General features: G+C 27.4%; 1 protein-coding gene across 1 annotated transcript; it reads left to right on the forward strand.

The window, feature by feature from the left end:
• Positions 1-3,588: 3,588 nt before the first annotated feature.
• LOC101234467 (alpha-1A adrenergic receptor) lies at positions 3,589-7,366 on the forward strand. The gene has a single exon (XM_065793832.1). It carries the CDS (start codon positions 5,887-5,889, stop codon positions 7,183-7,185), a length of 1,299 nt encoding a protein of 432 aa, XP_065649904.1. The 5' UTR covers positions 3,589-5,886; the 3' UTR covers positions 7,186-7,366.
• The last annotated feature ends 11,857 nt before the right edge of the window (positions 7,367-19,223 follow it).

Below are 19,223 nucleotides of genomic sequence, written 5' to 3' on the forward strand. Positions count from 1 at the left end.
ATATATTACATAATATCATAATATTTGATTTTGTTTTAAAAGTAGATAGGTGTTTTTTGAGGATCTCAAATCATTTATGCTTTATAGTATTAAGTATAAATAATTTTAGATTCTCAAAAAACATTTACTTTTAAAATAAAATCAAATATATCTGCCACTACAATTCGTTATGCTATAAAAGATTTCTTATCATTTGTTAATGAATTCCAATAAAATTATAACAAATAGAAATCAATAAAAAGTAACAAGGATATTGACATTTGTTAAAAAGTTGAAGATTTTTATTTTTATTTATTTTTTAATTCTTTACTAACTTTTTAACTGTTTAAGATTTTATTTTAAAATTCTTTATAAAAATAACGCATGCGCAAATTCATTTTTTTTTTCAATAACAAACATGGTTAAAGTCTGGAACAAGATCGGCATGATCGGCACAGTCGGCCGATCAGATTTAATAAATTTAATGGTTGTCTTTGTTCGTAAAACAAACAAGGCCATTGGAATATGAACGGCATCACATGCGCAATGGTACCGGTCATCAGCCAATGAATCCCATGCATGGACCAAGCATGGAGAGTTTGCTGGGTATACCACTACCGGTAGTGGTCTCACTTTCTGATTTTATGATTATAACTTACAGAGTCATTATCGCTAAGTATGGCATTTTCAGCTTAACATTATATAAAATATTATCTTCCATATCTGAAAGTTAAATTCAAATAAGAAATAAAAAATTAACTAATATAAATAAGAAAAAGAATCCTTAGGCTAAAAGAAGTATAAAATATTTTGTACGCAAATTTTCCATCTTCTCGTTCTTTTTAATTTTCTACACATTTTACTTTTCTGATTTGTGTTTTTTGTTATTTTTTCATTTTAGTTCCAGGAGTTATTTTTAGAATACTCACCATATCTTTAAAATGAAGTCACTTAAAACTATAGTTTAGGCTTTTTTAACGTCTCTAGTCCTCAATTTTTACACCTTTCAACTTAAGTGTTTCCTCAAACAACTTTAATTTTTCGCTATTGCTCCAACATTCATTCTCGTTTTCTTTTAACTCGTCAATTCTAAGGTTATTTCTACTCGGTCTATTTTCAATTTCTTCTAGTTTACTTTTTACTTATAATAAATCAATGTTATCTTTTAGCTTCGATTTAAATAATTCAATGTTTTCGAAAGGGATATCTTCATTGCTCTTTATTTGCTTCTTAATTATTTTAGCAACTATTTTTTCAATATTCTTTATATATTTTAATTTTATTTATCACTATTTTAATATTATTTCTTAACTTATTTTGCATTTTACATATGTATTCATATGTAATACGCAATAATATCAACACGTCTTCCATACCGATGTCGTAATTATGGTCTGATTTTCCCCTGTTGTCGTACTTTGTTGACGGAGTCTATAATACAGAATCTAAATGAATTAAGGGAGGCAACAATCACAGCTCACACTTTTTGCCAGTTGTTTTTGAATTCTTTACGTAGTTAATAGAAATTCCTTTACTTCAAATCATTAGATATATTTTTTTTTTATTCTTCTAGAGTAAAATATACGAGTAATGCACATGTAATATTATAATTAGTTCACATTATCAAGACCCTATTTTTAAAACAGTTTACCATAACTAAGTTGTTTTTACTTTTATATCGTGCTTTGAATCATATAACAAGAATAGACTTTTTTATTGTCCAGATGTTACTCTTAGAATAACCTCTGATCTCAGTAAATGTACATTTTAAAAGATAAATGCGTAGTTTAAAAATTGTTTCATAGAGTTCATTAGAGCTGTTCCATAGAGCTAGTTAGCGCTGTTTTATAGAGTTCTTTAGCGCTGTTCTATAGAGCTCATTAGCACTGTTCCGTAGAGTTCATTAGCAAAATTATTTTATGAAACAGTCATAAAGAATCAATTTTTTAAATGAAAAGTTTTTGAAAAATTGAGAAGCGATTTTGGAAAACTGTTGTTCCAGACCTTTCAAACATTCCACAATCTAAACGAAAATAAGCATAAAGTCCATACCAAGTTCATATTAAAATTTGATTCATATTAAAATTAGATTTGTAAATTGTTTTTATTTCAAATATTGTATGTATATCCAACTTATGTGGTTTTACCGCCATACTACATCACATAGGATGAAAATAAATAACGTTTATAGAATTGAATAAAATTTAAGCTTTAATTTTTACATTATTTTTAAAAACGAAATTTAGAATTAGAACAATTTTTCTATTCTCGGGTATTTCAATCACGGTAAAGGTGTTTTACTGTTAAGTACTGTTTTTTAGCACGTTGCAAAATTTTTGGAAAAAGTAAGTTCTAGGTTAAACGACTAAAGGGAAAGTCAATCAAAACTTCGCATTTACAAAGCAAGGCTCATTAGATGCTTCACAGCATTCATGATTTACTTTGAATAGCTTGTTAGATAGCGTTACACTAATTATCTTGAATACAAAAAACAGTTTTTCAATACATAAACTGTTGTAACCAACAACACAGATATTGTGTTGTTAGTTACATAACTAAACACTTGGAACAAGCAATACAACAAACAAATCATTATTATTACTTTTTGTTCTTTTCATAATTAACTATAAAATAACTATAAAATAGAATTTCCGATGACATATATATATATATATATATATATATATATATATATATATATATATATATATATATATATATATATATATATATATATATATATATATATATATATATATATATATATATATATATATATATATATGCATACATACTCAAACATTAATATACATTCTAATGATAAATATTAGTTCTGATAAAAAAGAATGTAGTTAAATACTCCATTAAAAAAGAATCTGTACACCTTTTATTAAAAATAAAGTTAGAAACATAAGTATTCTATGTTTTGTATCCATTTGTAAAACCTGAATTGTATTTTTAGTGTTCACGGTTATTTCCAAATATGTTGAAAGCTTTAAACATTTGAATATTCACTATAATTAGAACTTGGAATTAACATTAAAATGTTTAGTCCCAGGCCCAATGTGAAGGAATTAAATTATTTAAAAAAAACCTATTGCGTATTTTGAATCAAATAACTTTAAATTCTATCAAATTATAATTTTTTTTTTGCTTTTTCGGCAATGAAAAATTTACTACTTTAATTGAGTAGATTGTTTCAATTCAAATATTTATTTTGCAAGAAATAGAGGGAAAAGGTTGATTGAAGAGATTTATTTTGAAAAGGATTGAGGATTTATCTTGAACAAACTTTAATGATTTTAAAAGCGCGTTTGAAACTGAAGTCATAAGACGTTTTGTAATTTCCCCTTTAAAGAACATGCTATGTTAAAATTTTTTTGGCAAGGATATCTAAAGGGCGTAAAACCGTTACCAAAAAGTATTTAAAATATTAATAATACCTACTATTATTATACTGATTGTTATTCAATTTGTCATTTTTTTAAATATGCTTTTTTCGCACACAAAAATGTTAATCTTGATAAATTTGATAAACTTGTTTGCACAATATTGTAATCATATATTTAAATATCTACTGACTTACGAGAAAATATAAATTTTGTATAAAATGTATCCGTTTTTACGTTGGCACTCTAACGGTTTATAACTTATGCGATATTTTAATTTTGTCTTTACAATAATTTAAGCAACCGAGAGGAAAAACACTATAATTAAGATGAGCCTATCAACAAACACGTATGCGGGTTGTCGATCCCTGACTGAGATAATTTTATAATCTTAAAATCTTACAAACTGTGAAGGAGGAGTTTTACTTAACCAATTATGTTAAAAAAATTATCATTTAAATGACGTAATGTATGGATTGTTAATTATAGTTGATCAGGTTTAAATTAATAAAAAATGCGTGCATTCTTCAACTTTTTATTACTGTTATTTACTATTATTATCAGTAATGTTGTTAAAACAATCTTGAGCAAATAAATATCTGCAGCTGTCTCAGAAGCAATAACCAGTACGTTGATTTTATCTTGAATAACCTTTGTTCATCAAGTTTTATCATTCCAAAATGGTGTTAGTTTTCAAAATTTAAATGTGATTAGATTTTTTTTACAGCTTTTGTGCAGTTCTTTGTTTGATAAATGGTACATTCTGATTTTGATTTAAGATAATTCAAGAAGGTGTAGTGTTTTGATAATAAAAAAAATTTTAAGCAAATATATATTTCTTATTCATTTGAGATGTTGATGTTAATGGTTCGCATTTAAGTAAGCCTAAGTGTGCGCGAGCGTGCATGCGTGTATGTGTGTGCGTGTGTGTGTGTTTTGTTTGTTTGCGCTTTGAAAAATGTAACTAAACATGAGCATATCAAGTAAGCATTTGAATTTTTTATAAGTATAAATTTAACATTTATTTTGCTACCGGAATAATCAGATGATATTTTCAAATATTCAAAACCTACAAAAAAAATGCTTTATAAAAAACTTTTCGTTTATTCAAGTACATATCTACTATACTGTTTTTAAATAAAGATATTACAATAGTAGAAACTTGCGACTACGATAAGTTACGAAAAGTCACAATACCAACACTCTTGTAAGTTACATTTTTAAACTGTAAATCATATACTTTAAAACAACTACCTGTATTAAATTAACCACAAGTTTGAATTTTTTGTAATTTAGTAGTTTTTATAAGTTTAATCATACAAATGTTGTTGTGAATTATTCGTGAACCACTGTACCAAAACAAGTTTCTAAGCAACATAATTATAATCAATATCTTTAGAGTTACTTTTATGTATTCGTTCGTTGAAACTAAGGTTATTAATTTTTACGGCAATCTTTGATATTTTTATGCAATTAAAAGTAATGTATTTGTTTTTTATGTGACCTTTGGAATCGAAATTTGTTGGATCGTGAAAAAATTTAATTTTCAAAATTATTGTGAAATAATGATTAAGAATTAATAATAACTAAAAAAAAAAAAAAAAATGATAATTGGAGTTTTTGTAAAAATAAAGGAGAAAAAATTTCTTACAATAAAAATATTTAGATTTTTTTTTAAGGTTGTGTTTAAATTGTTATTTGTTTAGTTTTTCTCGACATCAATGTTTGTAGGAAATTTTTAAACGCATCTCTGTTTAACATTCTAAAAGTGTACATTCACGTTTAACCGTATAAATCGAAAGTATTTGGATAAAAGACAGTCCATTATAGTTTATTATAATTTATTTTATTATAGGATGTCCTCCTTGTAATAATTTGTCAAACTTGAAAACTTTGTTAAATTTGACTTGACACAATTATTCAATTCTCGGCAAATCAAAAAGAAAAAGTTTTTCTTCATTCTTTATTATAATATGTAAAATGTTAAAAAATTTGAAAATATTTAAAACAAATTTTTTTTAAAATGTCCATCAATTAGAAAAACAATGATAAAAATCATTTCAATGAAATAATACTTTTAATCTTCTTGGTTGTAGATACTTTCGGTTCATATATTCACGTTAATTTCGTTTACAATATTTTCCTTTACAGTAATCTAAGTAAAAAATTGTAGAATAAAAAATAGATAAAACCGTATAACTAATGTATTATTATTATTATTGTTATTATTATTGTTAAATAAAAATACTGTATATTGTTATTGTTGTTAATTATTACTAATTTAAAAAATGATCAGTATAGTATTATATTATTTAAAAAGTAAACAGCTAAAAATTGTATTTTATGCAAAAGTTAACAATACCAACTGATTTTTTATTTTCTTAAGGTATATTTTTATTTTTAGGTACATTTTTATTTTGAAATAGTTAAAATTTAAATTGTATAATAAAAAACATAAAGATGATATTGAAAAGCAAACCTTAGATAGTGAACTGTTTTTTAATACAGTTTATTAAACATGTTATCTCTTTATATGTCATCCTCTACAAACTATACGAATGTAACTTCAGATATTCCTGTTGATATACAATGCATTGTAGGCTCGCTAATATTAGCATTTGCATGCTCGGGTAACTGCTTTTTAATCTTGTCTTGTATGAAAAAGAAAAAGAAATCAATGTCATGCAAAAGCATAATGAATCTTGCTTTGTGTGATTTGATGCTGGTTGTGTCTAGCATACCCACTCAAATAGTTGAAATGCAATACGGATATTTTCCTTTTGGAGCCTTTGGATGCCATGTTCTTCATCCATTTTCAACCATGGCAGTCATATCTGCAGCATTAACACTTGTATATTTAGCATTCGAACGATATGTAGCAATATGTCATCCATTTTTGTATTATAAAATAGCTAACAAAAGTCAACTTTTAATTCTAACTCATTTGACTGCTTTATCCTGTGTTATTCCCTACGGAGTTACGCTGTCTGTAAGATTGGATAACGGAAAACCTCAGTGTATTGAGTCTTGGAACAAAAGAAGTAGCTTTATTTATTCAATCACACTTTTTGCTGTACAATATGGCCTACCATTACCAATAATATGTTTTTTATACTTTTTTACTTGGCGAAAGCTTAAAGAAACAAATGATGAATATGTTCGACGCACTCAACGTTTATATAATTCTGTTAGATTTAGTTTATCAAACAATCGATTATCAAATAATCGATGTTCATTATCTAACAATCGTTATTCGTTATCAAAAGATCGTGATATTAAATTAAAAATTAGTTATCGAGAGTTACAAACTAGAAATTCTTTATCAAAAGATAAATGCTTTTTAGTCAAAGAAAATCAACAAGAACAAATGAACAATAAAAATGCTATTAAAAATCGAAGTATTAAAAAATGGAAAGTTTCAAATGATCGTTGTCGAGATGTATGTCGTAGTAGAAGAATGCAAACTTTACTCATGTTCAGGCTGTTTGTTACTATAGTTATTGTTTTTGGACTCTTCATGCTTCCAAATCAGATTACATGGTTGTATATGGCATTTTTAGAAAAAACTTTTACAAATAGATGGACAACAATTGCCTATTGGTTGACATACACAAATTCTGTTTTAAATCCTATTATATATGGGACTAATCAGAACTTTTATAAGTTTGTTAACTTTATTAAAACAATAAAACACCTTGGAAATAAAACAAAGGAGCAAATACCCTATGAAATAAAGCCCACTTCAATGGTTAATAACAACTTTGTCTTCCGACGTCATATTTCTTATCGACAGACAGTTTTTCCTCCCACGTCGTAATTCCTTGTTATTGAATGTTTGTTCTCTAAAAACACATTTTTAACTGACGGAAAAAGTTGTCAACGGAATTACAGAATGACAGAATGACAAACCGACAAAATTTAAATTATTTATTTATGCATATCTAATATTATTGAAAATTGTGAATACGTGAAAGATAAATATATTTAAAAATTAAAAACTTATCTAATAGATCGTTTGACTTTTAGAAATTGTAGTTATGTTCCGATATGGAGGAGATAGATGGGAGGAAAAGGGGATGTTTGATAATAATATGTGCAAAAAAACCAAAAAAATTGTGTACATATTTTTTAGTACTTCAACTTCAAATTACACTTAAGAGTTAATCTTGACCCTCTCCAGTATCTCTCTCACATTCTTATAAGTTAATAAAACCTCTCTTACAATCTTATGACTTAACCTCGACCCTTGCCGGAAAAAGCCACATTTGTTTCAAAAATCTCCGCTCGCGATTTGATAACGGTACTTGATGCCAAAAAGGCAAAAACCATTGTAAAGAGATTTTAAAATAAACATCCTTTAAATACTATATTAATTTCAAAGTCATTAAATGGTTATTAAAAACTGTTAAATATAAATTTTAACTCCAAAAAATAACATTCAATATATACAAATTTTCAAAATAAAATAAAAAAATAAAAAATTAAGATTAAACATATAGGGCATAAAAGAAGATTAAAATGATGATATCGCGATTGTTTTATGAAACCCCGAAAGATGACCATACAATAATTGGGGTTTTTTTTAATGTGGTTTATATTCACATTATTCTTCATATTCATTTCATACTATTTCATATTAAAATAGTTGGGGAAGACAAATAAAAAAAAACAATTATTTTAGTTAAGAATCGTAGCTAAGGATTTTTGTTTGTTTCTTTATTTTATTTTGATTATTTTTGTATGAGATTTATAAAAAAATATTGAATAATATCAACTCTTAAGCAAAAATTTATAAATTATTTAACAAATTTTTGACTGGGAATCTAAAGTGGAACTAAAATATATCAAAAAAAAAAAATTAATTTTAGAAATTTTTAACTACTTTTTCAGCAGTTGTTAGTAACAAAACGAATGATGAACGAGTAGTGATTGTGTAACATACAATTATTTTCAAAACCGGTATTCCGTTTTTTATTAGTATCCTTAACATTTAGCCAATATTTTTAATTAAAATATTTTTACTAAAAAAATTCTAAAATTAAAAAAGTTAAATTTTATTTAATCTTGTAAACTTTACTACAACTTTTTAATTTTAATAATTACTATAATCTTATATAAATTAAATTAAATTGTATATATATATATATATATATATATATATATATATATATATATATATATATATATATATATATATATATATATATATATATATATATATATATATATCTATATATATATTTATTTACTCCTTTCGATATCGAGCTTCATTGCAAAGGAAAACTTCATTTACGATTACAATAAATGATAACTTGTTTTTAGGCTTTTCAGCTTTTTGGCACCTCTAATTCAAACCTCCTTCTCTAATGGCAAGATTTTTCGCTAGCCATGAGAATGCTGCCACTGGCAGATTAGATCACCTTTCCGGAAAAAAACAGAAATTCTGTACCTTAGTTGATTGATATTTGAAAGCATTATAGAAAAGGTTATATAAGTAATCCTGGCGTCACCAACTTCTTTTTTTTGGGATTTGATAGATGTCATTTTGTTAAAGTTATAATAAAATAGTTGTATGTCAGGAATTGAAGGAACGCATGGTAGTTTGAGTGTAACTTTTTATATCATGCTTTCGATGACCAAAGTTGGTTTACGTCTGAGAGAAAGGCGTGACCTTCCTATGCTCATTCGCGGCGCTCTGTGACAAGACTGTAAGGACTTCTTGGGGCACCTAAATAAAAAAAAGCATTTAAATTGAAAGTTCACACCTCTTTTTTTTTATCAATAACGCAAAACACGTCCAGAGCTCGCATTGAAATGGATCTTTTTCTCTAACTACTCACACAAGCGCTTTAATCACTGCGCTACGGCTGTTTAAATCCTAGAAAAGGTTCAACTTTACTGATCTACAACTTTTTAACACTGTCTGTTGCCTCTAGTCAATGCAGTCGAAAAGTTTACAAAAATCATAGCGTGGCTTTCTTTGCAAGCCTTTCTTTAAGTTTTAAAAAAATTAACTAACTAGGCTTGAAACCTAATGTTTTTTATTATTTAACTTAGTTATTATTTTTCAACTAATTATGATTTAATTTAAATTAAAGTTTTTGATTAAAGATTGTAATTAGTTATTATTTGTTGTTTACCAATCCATCATACCAATCGGTAGTTAACAGCAAATACCTAATACTATCACCATTAAGCATCACGTGTAAATTGAAAATATATTGTCATATATATTGTCCTTATATTAAAAATGCATAATTATTTTTTTTTCATTTAATAATTTTTAAATAATCACATAACATGAAAACATTTAGAACAATTTGTATAAGTTTTGGGAAAATAATCCAGATAAACAAAACAAGGAAACTGCCGACCATTTTCTAGTCCATTTTCTTGGATACGCAAAAACCAACTGTTTACATTAGGATTAAATAAAAAACGGACCATTGGAAAGAAATATATCTTGCGGTAGAACTGTTATAATTGCATCAAAATTTAACATTCGATAAATTAAAAAAAAGTTTGATCATCGTTCTAGCTGTTCCCAAAATTGCGCAGCCAGAAAGCTGAAATGTCATCAAAGTTTGAAAATTTTAAATGTTTGAAAGATTTTAAATAAAAGAACATTAAATATTGTGAAAAAAGTAAAAGAACACATCTAACTAAAAATCAGAAAAAGCAAGCTAGGCCAAAGTGTCAGAAAATGTTAGAAGCATATATAAATATCGATTTTGTTTCAGACGATAAAACGTTCTTTATTTTAATTCAATCGTCGTAGCCAGGCAACTATGGTTTTTATTCCAGTTATATTAGTCTGACTCCCCCGCATGTAAAAACTTTAAAACAAATATAAAAAAAAAATTATTGGTTTGACTTTGTATTTCACCAAAAGGCGTATCAAAGCCGTTTTTTGTTCCTTCAGAAATGGCAACGAACCAAACGGTCTACATGGAAACCATAATTAAAAAGTATTTGGTACCTTTTATAAATAAATTTTATAGTACAGGAGAAAACGTATTTTGGCCAGACTTGGCATAGCTAAATATAGGTATAACCTATATGCAGTATAAATTTTGTAATATATAAATGTAATTTTTGTTTACATTTATTAGGATTAATCTCTTTAATTACAACACTAATTGGCGTTGTACCAAATTCAAATCAATTACAAAAGGAGAAAATGCCTACTTTGCAAAAACTTACTTTGATTAAATGGTCAAGTATATGGTTGATAAAAATTACCATAAGTAAATGCAGATTATGCATATTGGAAGCAAAAAAAAAATTATTAGAGCTAGACCGTGAAACATCAGAAGCAAGTTTTTTTTTCTAAAAACAACTACAAGTAATCGAGATATAGATGCCTCGATTGTTTGTTGACCCAATATGAAATAAAATCATCACGTTGAAGTAGCTACATGTAAAGAACATAAAATGTTATACATTTTTAAATTACGCTTAATTATAAGCGTAATTTAAAAATGCTTGACTTATCTTAACAATGAAATGATAAATCAGGTACACACATTGTCGGTTAGACGCACCTCCGCTACACGCGGATTCGTCTTTTAGTTGCACTATTACAAATGCCCTTTTTCTAAATGAATAAAATCTGGAAACCAAAACAAATCCAAAGTCCTATAGCGTTACTTTTCAAATTTAGCAACACAGTTTAAATTAATTGGATTTTTTATTCATGGGCTGTTTGGGTTCAGTAAACAACCGTAAACGGTTAATTAGTGAGAAAATCAAATTGAGAAAAAAAATAGCCGTTTTTTCTTAAATTTAATAAAAGTTTTTATAGAGATACTAATTTAAGAAAACCATAAGTTATATTATGAATAGCTAAGAAAAAAAAGAGAAGCATTTGAGCAATACTTTAAACAAGCAATCAGTACCGTGGCTCGTGGGTCTGAGCTCCCCCCCCCCACCTAAATCCTTTCTTTAGGGCCTCAATTTCTGAATAAATTTTCCACTAGGTATTATTAAAATAAAAACAATAAAAAAAATCCTTAAATTTTTAAAAGGACCCTCAAATATTAAAATGGGCCCCTTAAATTTGTCCCCTCCCTTAATTGGGGGTGAGGGGTAGCGTAGCAGTATAAATTTTTTTTGGCATTTTCCACTGCACGTGTTTACGTTATTGATCAAATAAAATATTTTTTTCTTTCTGCTTATTAATCGATATCATTAAAAAAATTTTTACTAACCAAACTCAATAAAATTTTTTAGAGAATATAACAATAGCATTTGCTAAAAAAATATCATAAGTTATTATATCTGAATGAAAAAACAAGTAAAAAGTAGCTTTGTTTTAAAAATTTTCTAATATAAATTAAAATCTATAGCGTATTTGTGTTTATTAATTTATGTAACTATTAACGTGTTTTTTAATGTTACGTAAACCGTAGTAAAGAGCCGGTGGGTGGTAATAAAGTTTTTGATGTATTTTTAAATTAAGGCTTAAAGCAACAAAAGATATTATTGCAAAGAATTTTATCTCTTAAAAAATGCGCACACAAAAAAAAACAGTGGTATAACAGTACTTACCACAAGGGGGTAATTAAAAACTCCATGTGTTAATTGAGCACTTCATGAGGTAAAAAATAAAAAAAAAACTTTGAAAATCAAAAAAAAAAAATTAATTTTTTATTAATTTTAAATTAACTTATAAATATTTAAAATAAATTAAATACATTTAAAAGTCAATTTAATTAATATATATAATAATTATATTTATTTGTTCTAAATTAAAAAAAACAAAAAGTCAAGTAATTAATAACTATTTAATTTTTACTATTTAAATAGTAATTTAAACTATTTAATAAAAATTTCAGTCTGCTACCTGAGAAAAAACCTGTCAGTCTGATTAATTCTAACATACTGATTATAGTGGTTTAATCAGAATATTTGTATCACGTCAGATTTTTGAGTTATATCATTTTTACATTTTTGGTAATAAGGTATGTTGTAGCTAGCTTTTATATTGCTTAATATTGTTGTATATTTGTTGTGCTGTGTACTTTACTTTTAAGTGTTATGTTTTTTTTTATTTTAGACTGATCGTGTAGTATTTTTAAAACAATATGAAGAAAGTTAAAATGGGTTGCTTAAATCATTCAGACTATTTCTGTTATATATGTGGACATTTTACTCCCCATGATCAGCGGAAATATCTTACAAGAAAAGTCAAGGTTGCCTATCATCACTACTTCGGCGTCAAAGTATGTGATCAAGACAGAACCTGGGCGCCACATAATTGCTGCAGTGTTTGTTATGTGGGGCTCACCCAGTGGCTAAATGGCAAAAGAAAGTCTTTGCCGTTTGCGGTACCAATGATATAGCGAAAGGCAAGAGATCATCTCTCGGACATCTACTTCTGCATGACAAATGTTGCTGGATACTCCAAGAAAAACAAATCAGCAATTTATTATCCAAATTGCGACTCTGCTTTGAAACCTGTTCCACACAATGAACAAAATCCAGTTCCTAATCCTCCAGTATGCCTTGATTGCGAAATCGACGATGAACCTATAGATGATGAAAAGATACCTCATCTTATTGGCCAAGCTGAATTAAACGATTTAGTGAGGGATCTGGGGTTAACGAAGAGGAAGGCAGAACTGCTTGGATCTCGTTTACAACAATGAAATTTGTTACAAAGCGGAACAACAGTGTCAAATTTTTGTAATAAGCATGTACAGCTTGCTAAATTTTATGACAAGAATGACAGTATCTGTTATTGTTTTGAGATTAACGGTTTAATGAAAGAACTGGAGTGTGAGTATACTCTAGAAGACTGGCGTCTGTTTATAGACTCAAGTAAGGCTAGTCTTAAAGCAGTTCTCCTTCACAATAGGAGTGTAATGCCATTTATTCCATTAGCACGCGCAGTCGGATTACATGAGACATATGATTATAAAGTATAGAGATCATAACTTGTGCCTCCGTGGGGATCTAAAAGTAGTGTCCCTTCTTCTTGGATTGCAGCTGTGTTCCCATCTCAGTTTCTTCCCACCCAATCTAGGTGCAGTCAGCGACAAACAAGGTGAACGTTTTCACCAAAAAATAGCAACGATGGAAAACAGATATCAAAGGAGGTATGACAGCAACATGATGGGCATTTTTTTGTTAGTTTTTACAGCAAGAGTGTGACACTAATTACAAAAGAAAAGCAACACCATCTAATCATTTTTGATTTCATAAATGCACTGTATTACAATTGCCTGAAGTTATTTTTACACATGATACTGTACAGTTGCTTTTGCTCTTCTATTTACATAAAATTTGTAGCTATTGTTTGTACTTCTAATGACCATAAAGTGTTTAAATGGTAAATCAAGATTTCAATATAGCTTTAAAACCTGACGTGATACACAGTTTTCAATGACATATTTGGAATCAGCAGGTCAAAATGGTCTGAGTACACTTAATAGATCTCAGGTAGTAAAAATGTTGTTCCCTAGTGTAAGTAATAAAAGAAAACACAATAGGTAATTCAAGTAATTAATAAGTAGTAAAAACTCGCAATAGGTAATAGGTAAAAGGCAGTGCCGGCAAATAATTCTGACGTTAATAGCCGTTATGATATTTGAAAATATAAACTTAAATATATTTGCAACTCAAATGCTAACACAGCACAGTGGATGTGTCAAACGATTGTAAATGCGGAGCTCAGAGGTCAAATCTTCCTAAAGATCATTTTCTTCATGAAATTTTATGTTTTTTATTTCAAATAGTACTAATTTTACTAAGTATCTAAGGGCACAGGACGTAAAAAAGACGTTTTTTAAACGTCTATTGAACGTTTTGGACGTCTTTTGAACGTTCAAAAGACGTCTTATTTAGGTCCTGTGCCCATAGGGTCATTACTTTTTATTTATCATTTATTATCATTTATTAAATTAAAGTTTAATAGTTGTATTAAAGTGTACATACATCAAATAGGCTTATCTAAATAGGGGTGAGTGAAGTGGAGTGTACGTAAACCGACTGACTTTGAAAGGGATAGAAGTGCAGAGTGTACATACGCCAACTGATGGTTTTGTATTGGGCAGGCAGTCTATTAACTAAAAAAGTTCTTTTTTTTAATACTGCTGGAAAATAACAAATATAAATAAAATAAATAAGTATTGCTAAACATAACTAAAACTGTTTTTCTCATATTACCAAATCACTGCCGGGAAATATTTTTTACGATTGTTTTTTAATTGCGCAGCTGGTAGAGCAAAATGAATTAACTCCTCAAAAACTAACTCAATTAAAAAGTAAAACATTTTAACTCCCGATTAATAAACTTCAAAACGAATCAGCCCCGATAAATGGATTAATCGGAGGCTTCATCCATCTCGCCATAATTAATCCATATTTCAAACCACCACCGAAATGACTTAACCCTTTAAACAAACGTTTTATATAGTTTAGTTTATAATGAATTCTATGAAATTTTTTTGTCATGACTACAAAAACGTGAGAGTATTTTGTAATTTTTGTTGTTGTTGTATAACTTTAATTAACGTCCATCAAAATTATTTTATAAATTTTATATTTGATGAGCCTGCATTTGGTAGTGAAAAAAAAGGAGATGAAAATAATAATGTTATTTTATCTGTATGAACTTCAGTGAACCTTTCTCTTTTTCTAATAATAATAAAATGATGTTTAAGATTTTCAATGAAATATTATTTAATGAAATACTGTTTTTTTTTTGTTTTGTTTTAATAATCAGTTTCTGCAAAGTTGAGATTTTTTTTAGTTTTTATTGGATGTATTTATTAAATCAGCTACTCTTATATTAGAAAGTAAGTTGTTTCATGACTTGACAATCTTTGTGTTGTTGTAATTGTGTTGTTGTAACTGCGTTGTTGTAACTGTATTGTTGTAACTGTGTTTTTGTAACTGTGTTGTTGTTTACTGTGTTGTTGTAGCTAATAGTTAATATATATCAACACAGCCATAACAATATAGTTAAACTAAGTTATTATAACTGTGTTGTTATAACTGCGTTGTTGAAACTGTGTTGTTGTAACTGTGTTGTTGTAACTTTTGTGTTATTGTAACTGTTTTGTTGTTGTAACTGTTTTGTTGTTGTAACTGTGTTGTAATAACTGTGGGCCTTTTTTTGATATATTTTGATGATGATTTTTAATCCAACTTATTCTAAAATAACCATAATGATTTTTATAATAATTTTTAATAAGAGCTTAATGTAGCCTATGTTCTTCTACTGTTGTTAATTTCATAATATCTAACCTTGCTTCATGACATTTTTAATAGTAGGTTGCCCTTATTTGGATCATCTCAGCTGTGACCATGAATGAACTGCAGATTCAATATTTGGTCATAGGAAAATGGTATGAAACTTTTTTACTGTGTTTACATTTGATATCATAGTGTTCATTTTATGACTTTGTGTTTGATATACTAGTAACAGATTCAACATCTGAGAACCATTTTAGATTCGGTTGATCCATAATTTTTAAGTCACATTCAGCACCATAATGTATTATTATACTTGTCATCAATTTAAGACATTAAAAATGGGGCATTTAGATTTTTTTTTTAATATACATAATCTTCCATTTTTCATAATTAAATATTATGAGCCAAAAAGATGCCCTTGACGTCGTTAACGTAAAATTTGATAGAGTTTTTGACTTGATCTGGCAGATGGTTAATGAAAATCAAAAATATTACTGGTCCTGATACTAATTCTTGTGGGTATATGTACAATGTGTATATAATACTGTAATATGATGTAATATACAAAAAGCTGCTCTATATGTAAAAGACTGAAGTTTGGTAATATAGAGATTTGTTTATTTAGTGATAAAAAAGTGTTTGATTTTTTATTTTAAATAAGTTTAGATTGAGCTGAAATGATTTTATATATTGATAAATATAGCTAAAAATTCTTTATAACGCCATCTTTACCATTTACATTTTCATACAAAATTAAAGATTGCCGCATTTACGCAAGATAAACAAATGTTAAATTTTTTACAGGAATAGATCAAAGAACAAAGAACGTCAAACAAGCGTAAAACGCGTTAAAACACAAAAATTATGTTTGGTGAAATTCCTAACCCTACTTTAAATACAGAACCACTTACAGACAGATTATTCATGATCTTTATTTTCTAAACTATAGTTATCCAAGTTTTAGTTCCAGCATAACTGTAAAACTTATAGCATAAAAAAAAAAAAAAATTATGATATGGAAAAAAGTTAATCTTTGGTTGCCTTAATGTTCACTTATTGCGTAAAAAGCCTGAATTTTTTTGAATAAAATAAATATTATTATTATTATTATGATAAAGTACACAAATATGAATTTCATGTGAAATTGATCAGTATTATCATTTAATATTTAGAATCCTGTTCTGGTACTGATATTTAATACACATGTAGCCCAGGTAAGAAACAACGTTTTTTTTTTTAAATAATTATTTGACAGATAAAATAAAAATATTTTTGAATAATATAAATACTAGTATATAACTCTAGTGCACTACAAATACTAGTTTCATACTAGTAGTATGATAAAGTGCATTATTGTGAACTTTGTCGAAGTTGCTCAATATTATCATTTAATATTTAGATTCCTGTAAAAGACTGATTATATTTAAAAAATAGAGTAAGGTTTGGTCCAAAAAGATCATTTCAACTTAGTTTAATTGATCATGAATAGTCTAGAAACATATCTTTTATATTTTAAACAATCACTGCAGCAAGGCACTAGTTTTCTTCTAAAAATGGAATTACTAGACTCTGTTAACTTTAGCCCAGTAAAGCTTAACTAAAGTTAGCGGTAACTCACTAGAGCTTGAGTTTCGATTTAAAAAGTAGAAACTCAAATTTCTGTTTTAATGAAATGTATTAAATTAAAGTCAATTAGTTAAACATTGTGATATTTTTAATTTAAAATTCATTTCTTAAACAAGAAAAATTTTTGTAACATAGCTTTATAATTTTTCTCATAGATATGGAGCTTCAAAGTAAATTATTAGGAGTTTACAATCTTTGGAAGCTTCCACAGTTTAATATTGATTTTATTAGATATAATATAAGAAGTTCAATTAGAGCTGCACTAGAAAATGCTCTTACGCTTGATTTTTTAGTGCTGTTTGATGATATAGCAATCACGTCAATTTTATTTATAGACAAATCCAAAAGCTAGTCAAAAAAAGATGGTCAAAGTTTTATCGGAATTGAAATTTATTTAAGATAACTTAGAGTAAATAATAAATAAAAGTAGAAGATGGTGAAGTTGTACTAAAGAGATCTGCAAAAAAAGAATTTCATATGACTGTTGCAGCAACAGGAAAAAAACAGGCTCAGAGACTTGATAAAGTTCATGATGAGTATTACAATACTTCAACAAGCATATGTCATAAAGTAAGAATGGTTTTTGAATTATAGAAAAACTTGAACGATAACTTCACATCATAGGCTGCAATCTTCATTAGAATAAGCTTCTCTTTAGATCTTTGTTTAAAATTATTTATAGAGCAACTAAGTCCTAAAATCATTTTGTAGGACCATTAGGAAAAATGAGCTTCATTTGGTTGTTAATTTTGATGTTATTAAATTTTAAATAATGGACTTGTTTTAGAATCTTTTTAGACAATTTAAGTTGTGACCAGAGGCTTTTAAGGGATATTCCATCGAATTTGCTGCAAGATATATAAGTGTTTAACACTTTAGTTGGAAAATTAGTCACCTTATATCGTTCTCGTTGGGTAACATTAGTAATAAGAGTGATGTGTTAGTACTAGTTTTGGGTTGATAAGATTTCAAGACTTGACAAATCCAAGATAAAGACCATATAATATTGGCTTCAGATCAAAAACATTGCATTCAAAATGAATTTCGGTTTTTTCGTTGACATACCAAAAGAAGGTTGTGATGGCGCAACTAATGGCGGTGATAACTCGCAAAAAGCCTTTCAAAGTTACCAGGTTTTCAGCGAGGTTAACGGGGTTGATATTGAATTTATTCACAGCTTCTACACTGTATTGCGTATTATAAACTCAAATGTAAAGATCTGTTTTTTTAAGTTTGAAGCCTACTGCAAAGCAAGTTTTAAAAGGTATATTACCTTCTATAATTGGTTTTTCATGCTAGTTGCAGTACATAAACTGGTGTTCGACAGCGTTCAAGTCATATTAATTATTCAACTACCAGGATTGTTTGGATTTTGAAGAGTTTTATCAGATGATCCAAGTAAAAAAATATTAATTTAAATATTTAGCAACAATATTGTTCAAGTCTACGTTCCTCCATGGTTCCACTATAGAAAGAGCAATAAGTTGCATGAAGGTGTATCAACCATTTGTTTTATAATAAACTAAATCAAAAGTTATTCAAACTATAAACCAAATAAAACAAAATTCCAGGAAATTAAAATGATGTTTGTTTATGGTTCAAAATGACGTTTAAAAGGTTTTACTGATGAGGAGATTGTATAAAAATTATTTTTTGAAAAAAAGTTCGACCTCACAGATATTTCTTTTCCTTCACAAAGTCCTGAAAGGTATGTACAACTTGTTTCCAAGGCTGGTTGTATTATTTTTTTGAAAATAAGGTCGTCATAAACATATTGTTGTAAAAAATCTAACACAAAATATCGAATGAATTTTTTATCTAAATGGTTTTACAGTGAGACACATGATGATAATCTTAAATAGTTTGAAAGCTAATTTAGTGCTTCTTCTAAATATCATATAAAGTAAATGAAAATTTATAATAATTATTGAGTTATTTGTTGCATAACGTTGTAAAAGTGACCATGAGATAATTTATTAAAAAAGGATCATTTTCGAACTTTGTATTTATTTCCAAGTTTTCAATTGG

The sequence above is a fragment of the Hydra vulgaris genome, chromosome 03 (assembly GCF_038396675.1).
Source record: "Hydra vulgaris chromosome 03, alternate assembly HydraT2T_AEP".
NCBI classification, from domain to species: domain Eukaryota; kingdom Metazoa; phylum Cnidaria; class Hydrozoa; order Anthoathecata; family Hydridae; genus Hydra; species Hydra vulgaris.